The 16,539-nt window shown below is 60.2% G+C and overlaps 1 protein-coding gene across 1 annotated transcript; it reads right to left on the bottom strand.

Moving 5' to 3' along the window:
* Window positions 1-9,139: 9,139 nt before the first annotated feature.
* FOXF1 (forkhead box F1) lies at window positions 9,140-13,942 on the bottom strand. The gene is made up of 2 exons (XM_046683022.1): window positions 12,066-13,942; window positions 9,140-10,600 (listed from the first exon to the last, which is right to left on the bottom strand). The coding sequence occupies exons 1-2, from the start codon at window positions 13,198-13,200 to the stop codon at window positions 10,440-10,442; spliced, it is 1,296 nt and encodes a 431-aa protein (XP_046538978.1). The 5' UTR covers window positions 13,201-13,942; the 3' UTR covers window positions 9,140-10,439.
* Window positions 13,943-16,539: the final 2,597 nt, after the last annotated feature.

The raw sequence follows: 16,539 nt of genomic DNA, 5'->3' as shown, positions 1-16,539 counted from the left end.
TCTATACACACAGGTGAGCATGTCCCTCCTCGTCCTCGGCGGCTGGCTGCCCATGCGGACTAGCACGTGTCACGTGCTCCCTGTGGGCCAGGCCCCAGCACACACCGTCTCAGCCCCGTGAAGTGGGAAACGATGCTATCCCCACTTTCGCAAATGAGAAGACTGAGGCGGCTCAGGAGGAAGGGACTCCCCCACCCGACCCCACAGCCGGTTCTGGCAGAGCTGAGCCCGTAGAGATAATCGCTCCAGACTTCTTCCCGCTTCTGCACCCCGTCCTCACCTCTGGGTCCTGCTGGGCTGGAGGCTCCCTGAGGCTGGGCTGCACCTGCCCATGGGCGAGAGCCCAGCCTTTTGGTGAGGATTCCTTACATGCGTGAACGAAAGGATGGCTGCAAACAGAAAGAGCTGTTCTCAGAAGGCTTGAGGGACTTGGGCAGGGTTCTGACTCAGGCAGAGGTGAAGCTGGTGCTCAGACCCTGGTCTCTGCCCCCAAGAGCTGTGCCCACTTCCCTCCATTACTTACTTTCTCTGCCAGGTGACGAGCAAGGATAGCGCCATTTACATCCCATCCCCCACAACCCAGCCAGCAGCCCCTGAGCCTAGACTCTTGGGAGAGGGGTCCTACCCACCTCCTCTGTAGGCCCGCCCTCCCGTTATCCTTTGGGCATAATCTGGCCTACCTGGTTCTCGTCCAGTGACCCATGTGTACCTCACCCCAGACACTGCATAAGGAGAGAGAAACTGATGATGACACAAGACCGTAACTAAGAAAGGCTGAGAACAAAACTACCCAGGAAAAGGGAGCCGGGGCAGCTAAAACAACAAAAGCACTTACGTTTGGTGAAGAGATACTGGAGAGAGGATAAAACGTCAGATGAGAGCAACATTTACAGAGACGGGTCTAGGGCTGGTAAAGTCAGGTGAGCTCTCCTCCTTCGGAATCCTGCCCCCCCGCAGACATCAGTAGCCGACCCCTGCACTCCTGCTGGCTGAGCCTGAGAAACCTTCGCTCTGCGCTTTAAGGAACCAGGCCCAGACGATCTTATTTGGCTTGAGATAATGAAGGGTTCTGCACTTCTGCCAAAGAGCAAAAATGAGGACTCCTTCCCTTCGCCTCTTCTAACCTTCCTGGGGAGCATTACGTGCATCATCACCTCCCTCCCCCGCAGGCCCCCTGGGAGTGCCTGGCTCAAGAGGGCTCTGCACCCAGCATTTCCACTCTGCTTCCCACATGCCCAGCCCCAGGCAGAAACAGCCGGACTCGGGTAACTACACTCACTTCCCCTTTATCTGGATCCAATCCAACCGATGCTCCAAACAGAACAGATAACCCTAAAACTGAAGGACCACGGACTCTAGTCACTTTCAAAATGTTTTACGAGGCGGGGTCCTCGGGGGGGTCTTTCTTCAGAATAAATCTTCCACAGAACCCCGTACGGGAAAGCAAAGGAGAGGCCAGCGTGCGGGTGGATGTGTGAGGCTGCCCAACAGCGTTCTTTCCGGGGTGTTGCCTCCCTGGCCGCCGTCTCCTGCAGCTCAGGGAGGGCCACGTCCTCAACTGGGTTGGCATCTGGTGCCAGCTGCACTTCCCTTCTGATGCTAATGGCCCCAATTTCCTGAGCTGTTTTAAATGCTGTGGAAGCTGTAAAACACGGCCCCAAAGTTCTTCAACGCTCCCTCCATCCGGAGAAGGGGTCTGTGCCCCATCCCCTTGCCTCTGGGCTCTGGGCCAGCCTGGTTGATAGGCTGCCGCAGAAGTGACACTGTGCCAGCGCACATGAGGAGGCTGAGAAACCAGCAGCTTCCGCCTTGTCTCCCTGGGACGCTGGTTCTTGGAACCCAGCCACCATGCTGTGAGGAAGCCCAAGCTGCCCCCGGAGAGGACCACCAGCCAGCATCCCCTGGCCAGCCGTGTGGGGGCGCCATCTTGGAAGTGGATCCCCCAGCCCCAGGTGAGCTGTCTCGGCCAGCGCCTCCTGGAGCGGAGGCGGGCCGTTCCTCTGAGCCCCTCCCGCTGCGTCCCCGAGGGACATGAGTGACTTTGTTGCTTTCAGTTTGGAGGGTGTTTGTTCTTCATTAATAATCAGTTGCATAGTTTCACTTATATTGTAGATAATATTCATATATAAATTATATGTATTTATTTGTAAACACGTATATTACTGAAGATATATAAATATAAATTATAAACATCAATATGCAAATACGTAATTTTACCTAATCCTCCCAGTCACGTTTGAGGGGCCTGGCTGTTCCACGGACTGATAACCGAGGTGCAGAGAGAGGAACTGACTTGTCCGTAGTCCCCCAGCCGGTCCGTCTTGAAGCCAAGAGTCGCATCGTAGCTGATCACAGCCTGAGCCAGAATCGTCCGTGTGTCCTCCCTCCCCGTGGCTTGTCTTCACTTGCCACCCAAGGGAGAAAGGGGCAGACGAACCCGGGGCATTTTCTGGGAGAGGGGTGCAGGGGTGGGTGGTGGGCCCGGTCTGCTCAGTGCAGAAGCCTGCAGGAGGGGCCCCTGGCAGCGGGTTTGGTCAGCACTCCGTGTGCGCCTGTCCTGCCTTCAGTTCTGACTGCACATTGCTAAGCAGCTGCCCCTGTTGGGAGCCCATCACGCGGCGGGCACTGGGCCAGCCTTGCCTCTGTAGCTGGAAATAGTCCGGTACCTTATTGCATTTGAGCATGAGGAAACCAAGGCACCAGTTGTGGCGGCTGGTTCCCTCTGCTTGGCAGAGCCCCGCTCGTCCCCCACCACGCTCTCTCCCCCGAGTCCCCATCCTTTGCCGGTCCTTATCGTCTTCCCAGGTTCTCCCTGGAGAGCGCCTTGGCGATCTTTCAAACAGGCAGAGACTTCTAAACGGAGGAGCCCACCCTCCTGGTGCTCCAGGGGGCAGGATTTCTTCCTGTGAATGGAACCCTTTATTTCGATGTCCATAAATCACAAAGGTTAAAATGGGAGCTGACGTGTGACCATGCAATGTGGACGTTTTGCACTTTGGAAGCAATAAGCTCAGGCCCTGAGGTGCTGAGTTGTGAGCAAACTCGACATCCCTCCCCGCTTTGGAGGGCGGATTAACTCACTCACCCTTGGAAGGATCCCACGAAGTGGCTTCTGATATGTTCCCACTCTCCAGGTGAGAAAGATGTGGCTCAGAGAGGTGATGTGACATGCTAAGGTCACACAGCAAAGCTGGCTTTCAGCCCCAGGGCCTCTCCCGGTTGGCAAGGGAGGAGCTCATCCTCTGGAGAAACACTGATTGATCATCTCTTGACCACCAGCAGGGCCTCGGGGGTGACAGGAAGCCACAGTGGCTTGTAGGAATGCCAGAGAGATGATTCAGTGGTTGAGGAACGTGGTGTTGAAGCCATTCACAGCAGGGTTTGCAGCGAGTCCAGCTCTGACATATCCTAGCTGTGTGTCCTCAGTCAAAGAGCTTACCCTCTCTGTGCCTTGATTTCTTCACCTGTAAGTGCCTCATAGATTTTTAATTCACTTAAGCCTCACCACAATGCTTTGAGAAGAGTGTTCGTACCATCATTCCATTTTATGGATGGGGAAGCTGAGGCACAGAGCGGGGAAGCACCTGCCCAAGGTCACACAGTTGGGAAGGGGTGGAGCCAGACCTCAGACTCTGGTCCTGGGCTCCCACAGTCTCGACCATGACGTTGGTTTTCTGCTTCTCCCGGAACAGCGGGGGTCTGTGTGCAGGCAGACGTTTCCTGGGCCCACACAGCTGTCTCGGGGCCAGAGTTTGAGGCAGTGTTTGTTTTTTTTCACTTTTCTAGGGTTTATTTATTTTATTTTAAATAGCCCTATCATTTATGTAATTAGGAAAAGTCTAAATTAATTTACTTTGATCCACTCCCCCCAAGAACCAGCTACCCCTTAAGAAAGGTCAAAGGGGCTGAAACACAGCAATCAGGTTCGTCTGTACACATCTTCTGCTGTGCACGTTTGGGTGAAACCCTTCGTCCTTGGTGAGTTTTGCGTCAGTCTCTGTAGTCGCCCCAACACGAACGGCGAAGCGGACAGCAGGTGGCGCTGCCGCCTCATAAAGAGCCGGCCGACCTCCCCGGGGTGGGTGGGATGCCCGCTGGGCTGCCCCTCCTCTCCCAAGGAGGGTCCCCTGACCCTGAGGTCTGTCCCTGCGGAGAGCATCACGGTGAAGGCCCCTGGAAAGTTAACCAGACCCACTGCCCACGTCCTGCCAGCCTCTGGCCCTTTGGACAGAGGTGGCCCAGCCCTCCCAGCTTCACAAGAGCTGCAACCACGTGGAGGGGTCACGGGGGGACCCAGTAACACGCTGCCTGCTTTGGGGGAAATTTCCAGACACACCGTCGTTTCCGTCCTTTTCCAGGGGACGTTTGAGGACCTGCACGTTCCCCGGTGGCGGTAGACAGCAGGTCGCATGGTCTATGCCTCTCCCTATGTGCTGTCGCTGGTTTAGTAAGATGCTCTGACGGCCTTGTCACCACTGTTGGGCTGCATTATTTCTCTCCTGCTGACACAAAGCACTGGGGGAACAAGCCATTGGGTATGGCCTACGCCTGACCCCAGCGAGCTTGTCCACTGTGGACCAGTCCAGAGGCCCCAGACAGGCAGCCTAGGCTGCAGGAGTTGGAGGGGCCCCCCTGGCGACCGTGCTCACGCCGGGGGCTCTAACAGCGCCAGCGTTCTGCCTCTGCTGGGGTCGGGGTGCCCTGGCCTTGGTGATATCGTCTCTGGATCTAGTCCAGTCCAATGGCAGCCTGGGGCAGGCGCTCCATGCCTCGAGGGGATGAATCTCAGGCGCTCCTCCTCTGTCTGTCTGTCGTTTCATGCCAACGATGTTTCATACTTGCAAACATCAGTCAACCCTCTGCCCTGCCCATCCCCAAAGCATATAAATCAGTATGATTGTTAAAGGGCCGTGATTTGTCTCCGTCCTATGATAACTCAGTGTCCCATCGTGAATGGACATGGCTTGCCTTTGGGAGACGCTGAGCAAGGACCTCTCTCCTTAAAACAGCACAGAACGCTGAGCTATTGATACCCAGAAGATTCCAGAAGCAGAACCAGGAGGCACAGCCACCTGCACTGCCCTAGCTGGCATCTCTTACCTTGAGCTTCAACTTTGACTTGAGTTTTTCTCCGCTGGACTAGGGGGTCCCAAGGAGGCAAAGGGAGCTTTCCTAGGGAGCCGTGGTGGAAACCCATGAAATCTAAGTCCAGCGCCCCAGAGAGGAGGCAAATGTCAGGGGTCTGAGCTGGTCCTGCTGGGCCAGTCTCCCCACCTCATCTGCATAAGTGCCCCCAGCTCAAGGGCAGGGAGGGCTCTGGGAGGTGTGGCCCCTGCCATTGCCATCTCCCGGCTGGCAGGCGGCAGAGGCTGGAGCATGCACCACTCTTCAGCCTTCCTCCTTATTCACTAGGCCCTGGGGCTGGAGGAAAATGGCCGTTCAGGAGCCATGTATCACAATGGTTAGGTGCAGGGGCTTTGGGGTCAGAACGTTCTGGGTCTGAATCCAAATTCCACCTGTTATCAGCAGTGTCCAGAGCACGTCCCCTAAGCTGGCTGAGCTCAGTTTCTGCATCTGGACAGCGGGAGTCGTAACAGCACCTGCCTAAGAGGACCGCCGTGGGGATGACTGAGACGGTGTGTGAAGAGGGTTCAGCACAGGGCCTCGCACACGGTTGGCCTTGCAAACGTCAGCCATGTGTCTGCTTGCCTGGCCTCCACGTTCTCTCAATGGGCTGATTTTCAGACTCACAAACCGGCCCAGGGCCGACGGGCAGAAGGGGGCAGCAGAGGCCACGCTGAGCCGCCTTCTCCAGGGTTTTCTCAGGAGCCCAGAGACTCTAAGCGTTAGCACTCACCAGGACCATCTGGAAATCTGTGAAGACTGTGGGTCCCTGGGTCCCACCTCAGAGATTCTAAACCAGGGGCTCTGGGTGCCCGCGCCCCCCAAATCTGCAGTTTGAGCAGACACCCCGAGTATTCCTGATGAGAGCCGTTCCTGGGCCGCACCACCATCAAAAATGATGTCGTCGGCTCCGGGGGCTTCTGGCCTGGAGGTTAGGAGATCCTGGGGGTGGGTCCACGTCCAAGCCTTAGACCAAACCCCATTGTCAAAATCTCATCTCTTGAGTCCTGTGGGATGTCTTCCTTCTCCCTGGGGAGGGAGCGAAAGTCCAGGCGTGTCGTACTGGAAGATCAAGAGCGTACCAGTTACCAAACTAGTTGCTCGTCGGGCGCCTGAGCAGGGGACCTTGTAAAATATGAATTCTTGAACCTGTGTGGCACCACTCCCACCTCCTCAAACGCACACACCAGCAGACCTCTAGGAGAGGAGGCTGAGAAATGGGTGGGTCTCACAGCCACTCCTATCTGGGTACCACAGAGCTGGGCGAGCCTTTTACTCCTGACCAGCATCACCTCCTCAAACAGCCCCTGCCCCCACAGAGCGCAAGGACAGTATTCCTGAAGGAGGAAACCGAGGCTCCGAGGTGGTGCGGCTTGCCCAGGTCACACGCTGGCAGAGCGGGGACTCTAGCTTCCTCTTTCTACTACTCAGGGAGAGCTGCCTGCCAGTGGGCTGCTGGAAGGCGGGGAGCCAGGCCTTCCCGCACCACCGTCCCCCTCATCGTGCCCAGCTCTTCAGCCCCAAAGGGAAAAGAAAACAGTGGGATAGAGCGGGCCTCGGCGGGCCAGTCACCCTCCCATCAGAAGCGCACACCCTGTGTGCCTTCCACCCACCCAGCGCTGCAGCTCCGGACGTGGGACCTGGGAGCCAGCGAGCCCCAGGCAACCGGGGGCCGGTCCGCCTGCAGTGAGGAAGCCGGCAGCCGCAACGAGGCACTCCTGCTGCCCTGCTTGGGCTGCAAGGGGCAAAAGCCGCAGAGACTCGGGCGTGCCCGTCAGTCCCAATCGACAACCGCGGCGTCCTCAGGACGTGTAATCCCGAACAGAAACCCTATAGCGTCCATCCATCCTTGCCACTTTTCCGCCTCCGGGCCTTATATTATTCTGGGGATTCATACACTTAGGGCATCTTGACCGCATTGTTCCAAGACAAACCTTCTAAAGGTATGTGCAGAGATTTTGAATTAATTCTATCGAGGATGCTAGAAAGATACCGGTCACGCATGCAGGGCCCGCCATTTTGCACCAGGCTCAGATGGGCCTTTACATTTTAAGCTCGTACGTAACTTGCACATGCCAGGCACGCTTTTGTGGCAGCGCACGGCGGTGGGCGCTTCGCCCCGCAGCCCCCGGGCGAGCCAGGGCCGAAATGGGCCCTGCGAAGACACAAGCCAAGCGAGCGCCGTCTCCACGCGGCAGCTGCGGCGGTGAGAAATCTCCGACGTGGGCGCGCAGGCAATTTTGCCTGCGGAATCCGGCGCTTTCGGGCTTGCCTGGAGCCAAGCTGTCTCTGAGGGGAAGGCTGGACTTTTCTCTCTCGTCTCCAGGCCCTGGGTCAGGCCGGCAGACAGAGGCCAGGAGCATCCCCGGGCCGGTTTTCCTGCACAGGCCGTTCTGGGTGCCTCCCGCCCAGCCTGGCCGGCCAGGACGTGGGCGCGCTGGGAGATCCCGCCGAAATAAAGGCGCCGTCAGGGAGATGAACAGGAAGCCGGGTTCACCGCTGCCCCGGACTCTGGTCCGGCGGCGCCAAAGCCACGCACAACCAGGCGCACGGAGGTCTCTGGCGCGCCGAGGGGCCGAGCGAGTGGGCGCGGGGCCTGGAGTCGCTGTAGGAGACCAGGGAGCGAGCGCGCCGGCTGGGCTGGCATTGGGTTTCTCCTAATCAGCCCCACTTCCCCCGCAGCCTCCGTCCTAGCCTAATTGGGGCGCAGTCTCCGACGGAGGGAGGAGGGGCCCCGCTCTCGCCTGCTGAGGTGGTCTGCATGCGAACGAGCACAATGTCCCGCGCTGGAGGCCTGGGGGCTTTTCTCTGGTCTTGTTTTCCAGGGCGACCGTCGGAGGCGGGGATGCAGAGAGGTGGCCTCCGCCCGGCGACGGTGCCTTCTCCGCCCGCTGCGAACCTGCTCCCAGAGCTCAGCGCCAGGCGCGAGCGGGCGACACTGCGCTGCGCCCAGGACACCCCGGGACACCCCGGGACACTCCGGGACACTCCGGGCCGCCGCTTCGTCCCGCCCGAGACCCCGAGGGGCGAGTCACCGGCCTTTCTATCCCCACTCCGTTTTATGGACAGCTGTTAGCTAGGGACATTAATTGCCTGGGCGAGTTTATTGATAATTTTGATGTTACAGAGCACCGGAGAGATTGCCCTCACGTCCAAAATGTCAAATTTGAGAAGAACCAGGTTCAGAGACTCACGACCCCACGACGCGGAGAAACTGCGGTGGGTCTCCAACCGCCGCGTCAACAAAGTGACTTCACTGTTTGTTTTCCTGGGTAGCCGGGAATTGGAATAGAAAGAGGGTGGCCAGGAGGCGACACAGGCTTAAAAAAATGTTTCCTCCCTTAATGATTTTGGGGGGAATGTTACCCGATTGGAAAAATTTCCCATCACCCTGCTCTCCCATCGAAGGCCCTTTTCTCGCTCAAATTGTAGTCTCCTCTCCAGCGGGGGAAACCACGCGTCGAGCACCAACAAAACAAAACAGAACACCACAAAACTTAAAGTCCTTTCATCATTTATAAAAGCTAGAACATGGGAACGGTAAAGTCTGAAACAAAGTAAAACGCTCGTTGGTCTTGGAGTGGCAAAAAAGGTAAAAAAAAATAATTTGTATATATTTATATATTTTTTTTTACATAGATACGGTTTTCCCTGCGGGAAGGAGGACTACAGTTTTTCTTTAAACGTTTGATTATTTCTTTAAAACGAGCAATGACATTCAGAGGGATGGAGGGCTTTTCTTAAAAAACAGAAGCCAAGAAAAATTGTTACTCTTGTCCACATTTCACTTCAATGTGAAATGAAGAGTGAAAAGAGGAGCGTTAGCCAACAAATAAAAAAGAAAAAGAAAAAAAGTATTAAGAATCACCCATATTTTAAATACCAAAAAAAGAAAAAAGTCCGGAGGTCCCAGGCGGTTTCTGTCTACACTTTGGAGTTTGGAAGATATTGGGCAAACCCAGTCCCCATCAGATGCTCATGCGATTTTATTTCTAGTTGATACAATGTTAAAGGCCAGATACAAATGTTATACATTTTTATTTTTGTTCTTTTTTTTTAGGAAAAAATACACAAAGGCAAAACATCCTCAAATTGTCATTTTATACAGTGCAGAAGGAAATTTAAAATACGTGTCACAAACGCTGCACCCCAGCAGCCAAAATACCAAAAAAAGGGGGGGTAGTCCTTCATTTTATATATATATTTATATAAAACATATGGAAATTTGTTTTTACACAGATCGGACTTTGTTTCAAATTTACAATGGATATCTAAAAAAAAAATTCTACTCGGCAAATATTGCCAACAAAGTTACACCATTAATACTGATAAACGGAGGAGCCTATGCGGTGTTTCGATTATTAGGGAAAGAAAGTAGAATAAATAACAGGATGAGCCTTGCTAGAGTTTTAAAAGTGCCTTAACCTTCCTGCTCCCGCGACGCTGACTCCATGCGCCGGGCCTGCCCAGTCCCCGCGGCGGGCGCCCTGCTCGCCTCGCTCTCGCCCCGGAAGGTTTACAGTAGAGATGGGGAGGCAGCCGGGGCTCCGGAGGAATAACCCACCAAGAAAGTCCAAAGAAAATTCGAAACAAAACCAGAAAGACTGAAGAGAAGGCAGGAGAGGAAGGCGGAGGGGGACGGCAGAGGCCCGAGGGCCGCCCGCTTCTGGGCTCCTTCTGGTTTCTTTTTTAAGACGAACAGTGGCTTCAGAAATGCAAGTTGTTTGCACAAAGATCCACCTGTGGTCACGGAGGACTTCTGAGGTGGGGGGGGAGCGAGGTGTCTCGTGCCCCCCCTTCCCTGCAAAGACGGCTCTAAAAGGAGACTTGCGCGTTCCAAGACATTCTTTCCAAAAAAAAAATTAAAAATAAAAAGATAAATACTCAACCAAAAAATAAAGTATTTGATAATGACGGTCTCACATGCTTGCCTTTTTCCTATAAACCTCCCCACTTTGGCCTTCGGTGGGGAGGGGGGGAGACCGCAGCAGAATCTTGTGTAGATGGTGAGGGTTTCCCCAACGCAGCACCTTCTCAGTCGGTTCCAATTGGGTCAAAAATAGATATTTATTTACCAACAGCTGCAGTCAGATCAGGCCCCGCCGCCACCATTTTTTGAATTTTTGAGGGCGTGGGGGAGGAGGTGCCGACCACCGCGCTGGGTCTTTGCCTTGGGGACCGCTTTCCGAATAATCCGGTTGGGGAGGGGTCAAACCCTTTTCTTCTGCCGACGGTTATACCTCGAGAATAAAGCAGTTTCTGGCGATGGGTCCGAGGTCCCCGCGCGGGCGCCCGAGCCGGGAGCGCCCGCGGCCTCACATCACGCAGGGCTTGATGTCTTGGTAGGTGACCTGCTGGTGGTAGTAGGAGCCGCCGCCGGCCGAGTGCATGGACGAGGACGCCATGGTGTTGAAAGAGAAGACGAACTCCTTTCGGTCACACATGCTGGGCGACTGAGAGTGATACCGCGGGATGCCTGCAAGGCGAGGCGACAAGAGGGGTGGGGGAGTCAAGAGTTAGCGTCTGGGGCCAGATTCAAGGCGGCGAAGCAGCACGGCCGGCGGGGCGCACAGGCAGGCCAGCCCCGCTGAGGCGCAGGGCCCGGGCGCCCGCCCTCTGGCCGTGCCCGGCCCTGGGTCGGGACCAGGCAGCCCCGGGGCTCGGCCCTCGCCTGTGCGCCCCAAGGGACTGACGGCTCCGGGACACCAGTGACGATCCCTGCTCCCCAGAGCACCCGCTGCCTCAGCCTCTCTCGCCTGGGACACCCACCCAGCCCTGGGGGCTTCTGGAGGCCGCAGGGGAAGCTATGAGGGGCCAAAGCGGACCGGCAGACGCCAGCGAGGGCTCCGGCGGCCTCCCCCCCAAAGGCAGCCCGGCCTGCACCCAGCCGCCAGGCAGCCGCCTCCCAGCTCCAAAGGTTGCGGAGGCCCCGGTGCAGCCGAGGCCGTACCCGGAGCAGGGAAGCGGCGGGACCGTCCAGGATGAGGGCTGCCTCCAGGAGGACAGGGCAGATGGAGGCCAGGAGTTTGAAGCAGCCCCAGCAGGGCGACCCCTGAGGAGAGGCAGCCCTCGGCCTCCAGCCTGGCTCCTGCCTCCCGCAGGCTGCTGACAGCTGCCCGCGACAGGCCCTGCTTAGCTCCCCGCACGCTCTTTCCAGAACTAGGCCCCGAGGGCTGCTGGCGGGTGCTGAGATGGAGAGCTCAGGAGCCGAGATGGTCGTGAATCTTCTTTCTCAGAGGATGGGGTGGGACCCGGGGACCCGAAAACCTGGATCCTGAGAAACAAAGAGTCTGTGGGGCCTGCCACTCAGAGCCTCCTCTGGGCCTGGCCACGGCACCCCTCTTCCCGTCGCCACAAAGTGTCCCTGACTCCAGGCTGGCACAGCCAGACCTGGTCCCCTGAAAGGCCGGCGTGGGGGTCCAAGTGCTGGGCCAGGCGGCCTTGGGCCTAACTCAGCCGCCCTGCCCAGGCCGGAGCAGAGGTGGCGCTCCCGGCAGCTTTCTGGGTGACCTCCCTGGGAGGGTGAGCCAGCTGGCCTGGGCTGGGGTCCCAGCTCCATCCTGGGGACTTGTTGAGGCGTGAGGGGGCTAAGGAACTGGAAGGGATGTAGAATATTGCGGTTGGAGACATTTTGGGGAGAATGAGGCCTACCTGGCCAGGCTCTGGGCCGCCCGCAGCCGGCAGTTGAAACAGAAAAAGAGAAATAAGGAGACTTTGGCCCAGACTGGGGGCCCCAAGCTGCATTCACCCCTCAAAGGGGGTGAGGTGGGGCAGAGGGACAACCTGGAGCGCAGATGCCTGCCCAGAGCGTTGGCGTTGGCACCCAACAGAAGTGGTGCCGGCTGTTGCCCAGGGCGGTCAGGGCTTGGGCGTCTGGGGTTGCCAGAGTGCTCACAGATGTCCCGTCCCCCCGGGGCTGGGACAGTGGCTCCCCCACTCACCTTGCAGCTCAGCTGGGGCGTTGTGGCTGTTCTGGTGCAGATACGGCTGGTCCAGGGAGTGCGTGGAGAGGCTGCCGGACAGGGGGTTAGCCGCGGGGTTGCAAGGGGACAGGGGCTGCTGCTTGATGTAGGACGCGCCGCTGTTGAGCGCCGCCGCCGAGGCCGAGGGCGGCCAGGCGGCCGGGGAGCCCGAGTAGACGGCGTGCGGCTCCATGACCCCTCCGGCGGCGGCGGGCAGCAGCGGGGAGGCGGGAACCGAGCTGTCGTGGTGCGGATACTCGCCGGCCGCCGCGCCGCCGCAGCTGCCCATGTACGAGTGGCCACCGTTGGCGGGCAGGTGGGGCACCGAGTGGCTGGGCAAAGCCATGCCGTCCACGTTGCCCGGCAAGTGGCCGTTCATCATGCCCAGGCCGCCCTCGAGCGCCAGGCTGTTGGGCGGGCAGGAGAGGCCGCCGGCCGAGCTCTGGAAGCCGTAGGTGTCGGGGAGGTGGTTGAAGCCCAGCCCGTTCATCATGGTGTACATGGGCTTGAGCGCCTGGCATTTCCTTCGGAAGCCGCGCGGCCGCCGCCGAAAGGAGCCCTCCTCGAACATGAACTCGCTGGCCGGGTCGATGGTCCAGTAGTGGCCCTTGCCCGGCCGCCCGAGGCCCTTGGGCAGCTTGATGAAGCACTCGTTGAGCGAGAGGTTGTGGCGCACCGAGTTCTTCCAGCCCTGGTAGGAGCCGCGGAAGAAGGGGAAGCGGCTCTGCAGGAACTGGTAGATCTCGCTGAGCGTCAGGCGCTTGGTGGGCGAGCTCTGGATGGCCATAACGATGAGCGCGATGTACGAGTAGGGAGGCTTCTCGGGGCGCCGGATGCCGGCGTTCGTCTTCTTGGCCTTGGACGGGCCGGACGACGCGGGGTCCATGGCCGCGCCGCCTCCCCCGCCGCCGCCAACGCCGCCGCCGTGCGGTGGCTGCTGCTTCTCGGGCGCCGAAGACATCGGGTGGCTGCTGCCGCCGCCGCCGCTGCCGCCGCTGCTCTGCGCCGCGGACGAGCCGGGAGGAGGAGGAGGAGGAGGAAGAGGAGGAGGAGGGGGAGGAGGGCGAGGGGGAGGGGGCTGCGCGCGCGGGGCTGGCTGCACCTCTGCCGTCATCGGCGGCCACTTCTCCCGAGCGAGCCTCGGCGCGCCCTCCCCCGCCCGCGCGTCCTCCTCGAGGAGCTGCTGGATCCGCCGGCGGTTGGCGCAGAGTCCCCCTCTCTCCAGCTCCCTCCTCCCCCACCTCTCTCTCCTCCCTCTTTCCCTCTCGCCCTCCCACAAGGGAAGGAGCCGAGCGGAGGCTGAGAGCAGCGCCTTGGCAGCCCGAGCGGAGGCCGCGAGGAAGCCCCCCCACCGGTTTCTTGGGGGAGGCACCACCTCCAGGGCCTGCGGCCGTGCGCCCCCGCGGGGAGCAGCGCTAGGTCCCCGCCACCCGCGGCGCTCGGCTCTAGGACTCCAGCCGGGGCCGCCCTCTCTGCATCTCTTCTCGGCAGCGTCTCGCGGGCCGGCGTAAGACCCTCCAGGAGTTCCCTCCCCTCCCTGCCCCCCTCCGGCCCCCGCGTTGGTGGGCGCTTAAAGGGCCCCCACCCTCGCCGCCCAGCGACCGCCTGCAGAACCCGCCCCGCCTCCACCAACCTGGCGAGCAAGTGTTAAAGCGCCCTCGGCCCGCGGTTCAGCCCCGCTGCGCGCAGGCCCCCGCCTTCCCTGCTCGGGCGGCGCGGAGGGAAACGCACCCCGGGTCCCTGGCCTTCCCCGACACATACAGCCCGGTGGCAAATCGCAACTGCGGCGGCGGCGGCGGCGGCCTCCGGGTCCTGGCCATCGCGGGCACAGCCAACTCGGCTACGGGTCCCCGCGGCCAGCGGGCGTCTGTTCCCGCGAGGGACCGCCTACCCATTCTCCCCGCCCCGGGAAGGACTGCGCCGCGCCTGGGACTTTTCGGACTCGCCCAGCAGCGCGCGAGCAGGCGGGCGGCCGCCGGAGCCGAGCGCGGGCGGAAAACGAAAGCGCTGGGCGGGTCGCTGCCGCTTTATCTCCAGCGCCGCGGGCCGGTCGGGAGCGAGTGAGAGCAGCTGGCCCTGCGGGGACCAAAACCGCACAGGCTCCCCGAACAAGCGGCCCCGCTCATTCACTCACCCGTGCATTCGTGTATGCATGCACACACGCGCATGCACTGATGCACATGCAAACCCGGTAAATTACGCAGACTCAGATGTGCAAACTCGCACCCAAGCGTGCCTTCCCACTCACGCATACACAGTGCTCAGGCGTGTGCGCGCCCACTAATGCGCTCACTCACTCACACACAGTAGGTCCACAGGAGCGTAAATTCGCGCCTACCCTCACTCACGTGTACTCTAGCCACGCTCGGATCCGAGCCCACAAGTAACCCAGTTGACCCCCTCCCCCATACACACACTGAAAACCCGCCTATTTGGCCCCGGAGCCCCGGTGTCCCCACTTTCCGAGAGCAGGTTCTGATTTCTCGTAGATGGTAAAGGCCCTGGCAGGAAGTTTATACGGTTCAACGTAAACACGTTCTGGGGGGTTCTTTAATAATAATAATAGAGAATTCCGCGTGCGCGGGGGGAGTTGGCCTAATGCCCCTGTGGGCTCGGCCTGCCGCCGCCGCGGGGGCCTCTGACACTGCGCGCCCGGCCAGGTTCCGGAAAGCAGTCTGCGCGGGCGGAGAGCGCGGGCCTGGGTGGCCCTCGCGCGCCTGGCTGCCCGCAGCAGGGGCTTCCACGCACGCCTTCCCCCGCCAACCTCGCAGCGCTGGGGTTCGGGCTAGGACCGGGGAGGGGGTACAGGGGCGCCGAGCGCAGGACGGCGCTGGAGCCGGGCGCAACGCGGTGCGCAGGGACCCAGGTGAGTGCTGCTCGCGCGTAGACTGAGGGGCACCCGGCCGGCCTCTCGGGCCAGGGCCCAGGGTTGGGAGGAGGGAGCCGAGGGATGTTTTCGAGGGTCGTCGCGAGGAGCCAGGACGCCGTGTCCTGGCGCGAGCTGGGGCGAGAGGCTTGTGCCGGGCTCGGAGTGCGGCCCGCGGCGCTTTTCAAAGCCCACCGGCCTCTCGGGTTTCTCTGGCCTCCTCGTCCCCCGCTGACTCCTCTCCTCACTCGGACGCCTCCAGCGTCGGTGGTAGACGCCTGGTCGCCTTCGGGGCGCCTGGCACGTCCTTGCGAGGAGCTGGGGGGCTCGCCTGCGTAGCCTGCCGGGCGGTCGCCGCCTTCCCCGGTGGAGCCGCGCTCTCAGATGACAGTCACCTTCTCCGCGCTGCGCTTCCGCCCGGCGCTCCGGGCCTCGGCTCCGCGCGCAGAGAGCCCGGCAGGCCTAGGGGAAAGAGCGAGTGTGGGACGTGACTGCCTTGTGTGTGGTTGTGTCTTCACGCAGGTAGTTGCGCGCTGGCGGACCCACCTCCACTTTACACAGTCCGGCCAGCGTCCACGGACCAGACACCCCGAGCGCCGCGCACGGCCTCGAGCACATCTTCCCAGAGAACACCCCTCGCACAGCTCAGGCGCCCCCAACCCTCGCACGAGCGCACAGCCTGCCCACCGCGGAGAGCACACTTTCGGTTAAGGACACACACTCCTTCCCCGGGCGTTCGCCCACGCACAGCCAGCCGCACGCGCGCACACAGTCGCACGCACGGCCGCTCCACACGAGCGCACACGCACACACACTTTCTCACATTCTCTCCCTCCATCGCTTTTTTTTTTTTTTTTTTTTTTTTTTGCCAAACGGCAGCTGCAGGCTAGGAGGCCCCGGCGGCGCCGGGAGGGAAGTTCCCGCGAAGGGGTCGCTACCGCCAGCTGCTGGGAGCACATCTGGCCTTTAGAAGAGAGGCGAGCGGGGGAGGCAGCCCGGCTCCCGAGCTAAACTGGGGGCAGCATCGCTTACCCCCGCGGCTCCCAGAAAGTGACAGTCATGGCTCCCGTTCTCTCGCTCGCCCCCGCGACGGAGCCCTCCAAAGTGGGGGGCTCTGTAGACCGTGAAGTTGGGGGCCCCCTTTCCCAGTGGCCGCCTTTCCTCTTAGGCCTTCCCCAGCTGGGAGGGAGCGGCCGGCAGGTTCCATCTGTGGCTACCCCCCAGGTCAGTTTTCTTCCCTCCTGCACATCATGTCTCTCACGCGCTCCCCTTGGGGGCTCCTGTGTGTTGTGGGGTGAGGGTGCTTCCACCTTCCTGGGGAGGAAGTGTGAAGTCGGGGCCCTACCTGGCCTCCACTTACCCCTCAGGCTCTGACACCAAACCAGACTCTGCAGGGGAGGGACAGCAGTCACCGGGTCCAGGGAGAGGGGGCCAGCCAGTGGCCGCGGAGCCTCAGGCATGTGGGAGATGGAGACTCTCCCCAGCCCCTAATCCCCACCGAGGGGGGAGGTAGAGGTGGGGGCCTGAGAGGGAGGGAGAAGGAATCGGCTCCTGCTCTATAATTTGGAGGGGACCCCCCTCAATTCT

Source organism: Equus quagga, chromosome 13, assembly GCF_021613505.1.
Source record: "Equus quagga isolate Etosha38 chromosome 13, UCLA_HA_Equagga_1.0, whole genome shotgun sequence".
NCBI lineage: Eukaryota > Metazoa > Chordata > Mammalia > Perissodactyla > Equidae > Equus > Equus quagga.
Note: the sequence above shows the minus strand (reverse complement) of the source record. Positions and strands in the feature narration are given on the sequence as shown.

What these genes read in the sequence shown, in the direction of transcription:
- FOXF1 (XM_046683022.1), bottom strand. Translation starts at nt 13,200, where the DNA reads ATGACGGCAGAGGTGCAGCCAGCCCCGCGCGCGCAGCCCCCTCCCCCT. An exon ending in CGCCCCAGCTGAGCTGCAAG is followed by an intron (nt 10,601 to 12,065) that starts GTGAGTGGGGGA and finishes CTCGCCTTGCAG; the next exon opens with GCATCCCGCGGTATCACTCT.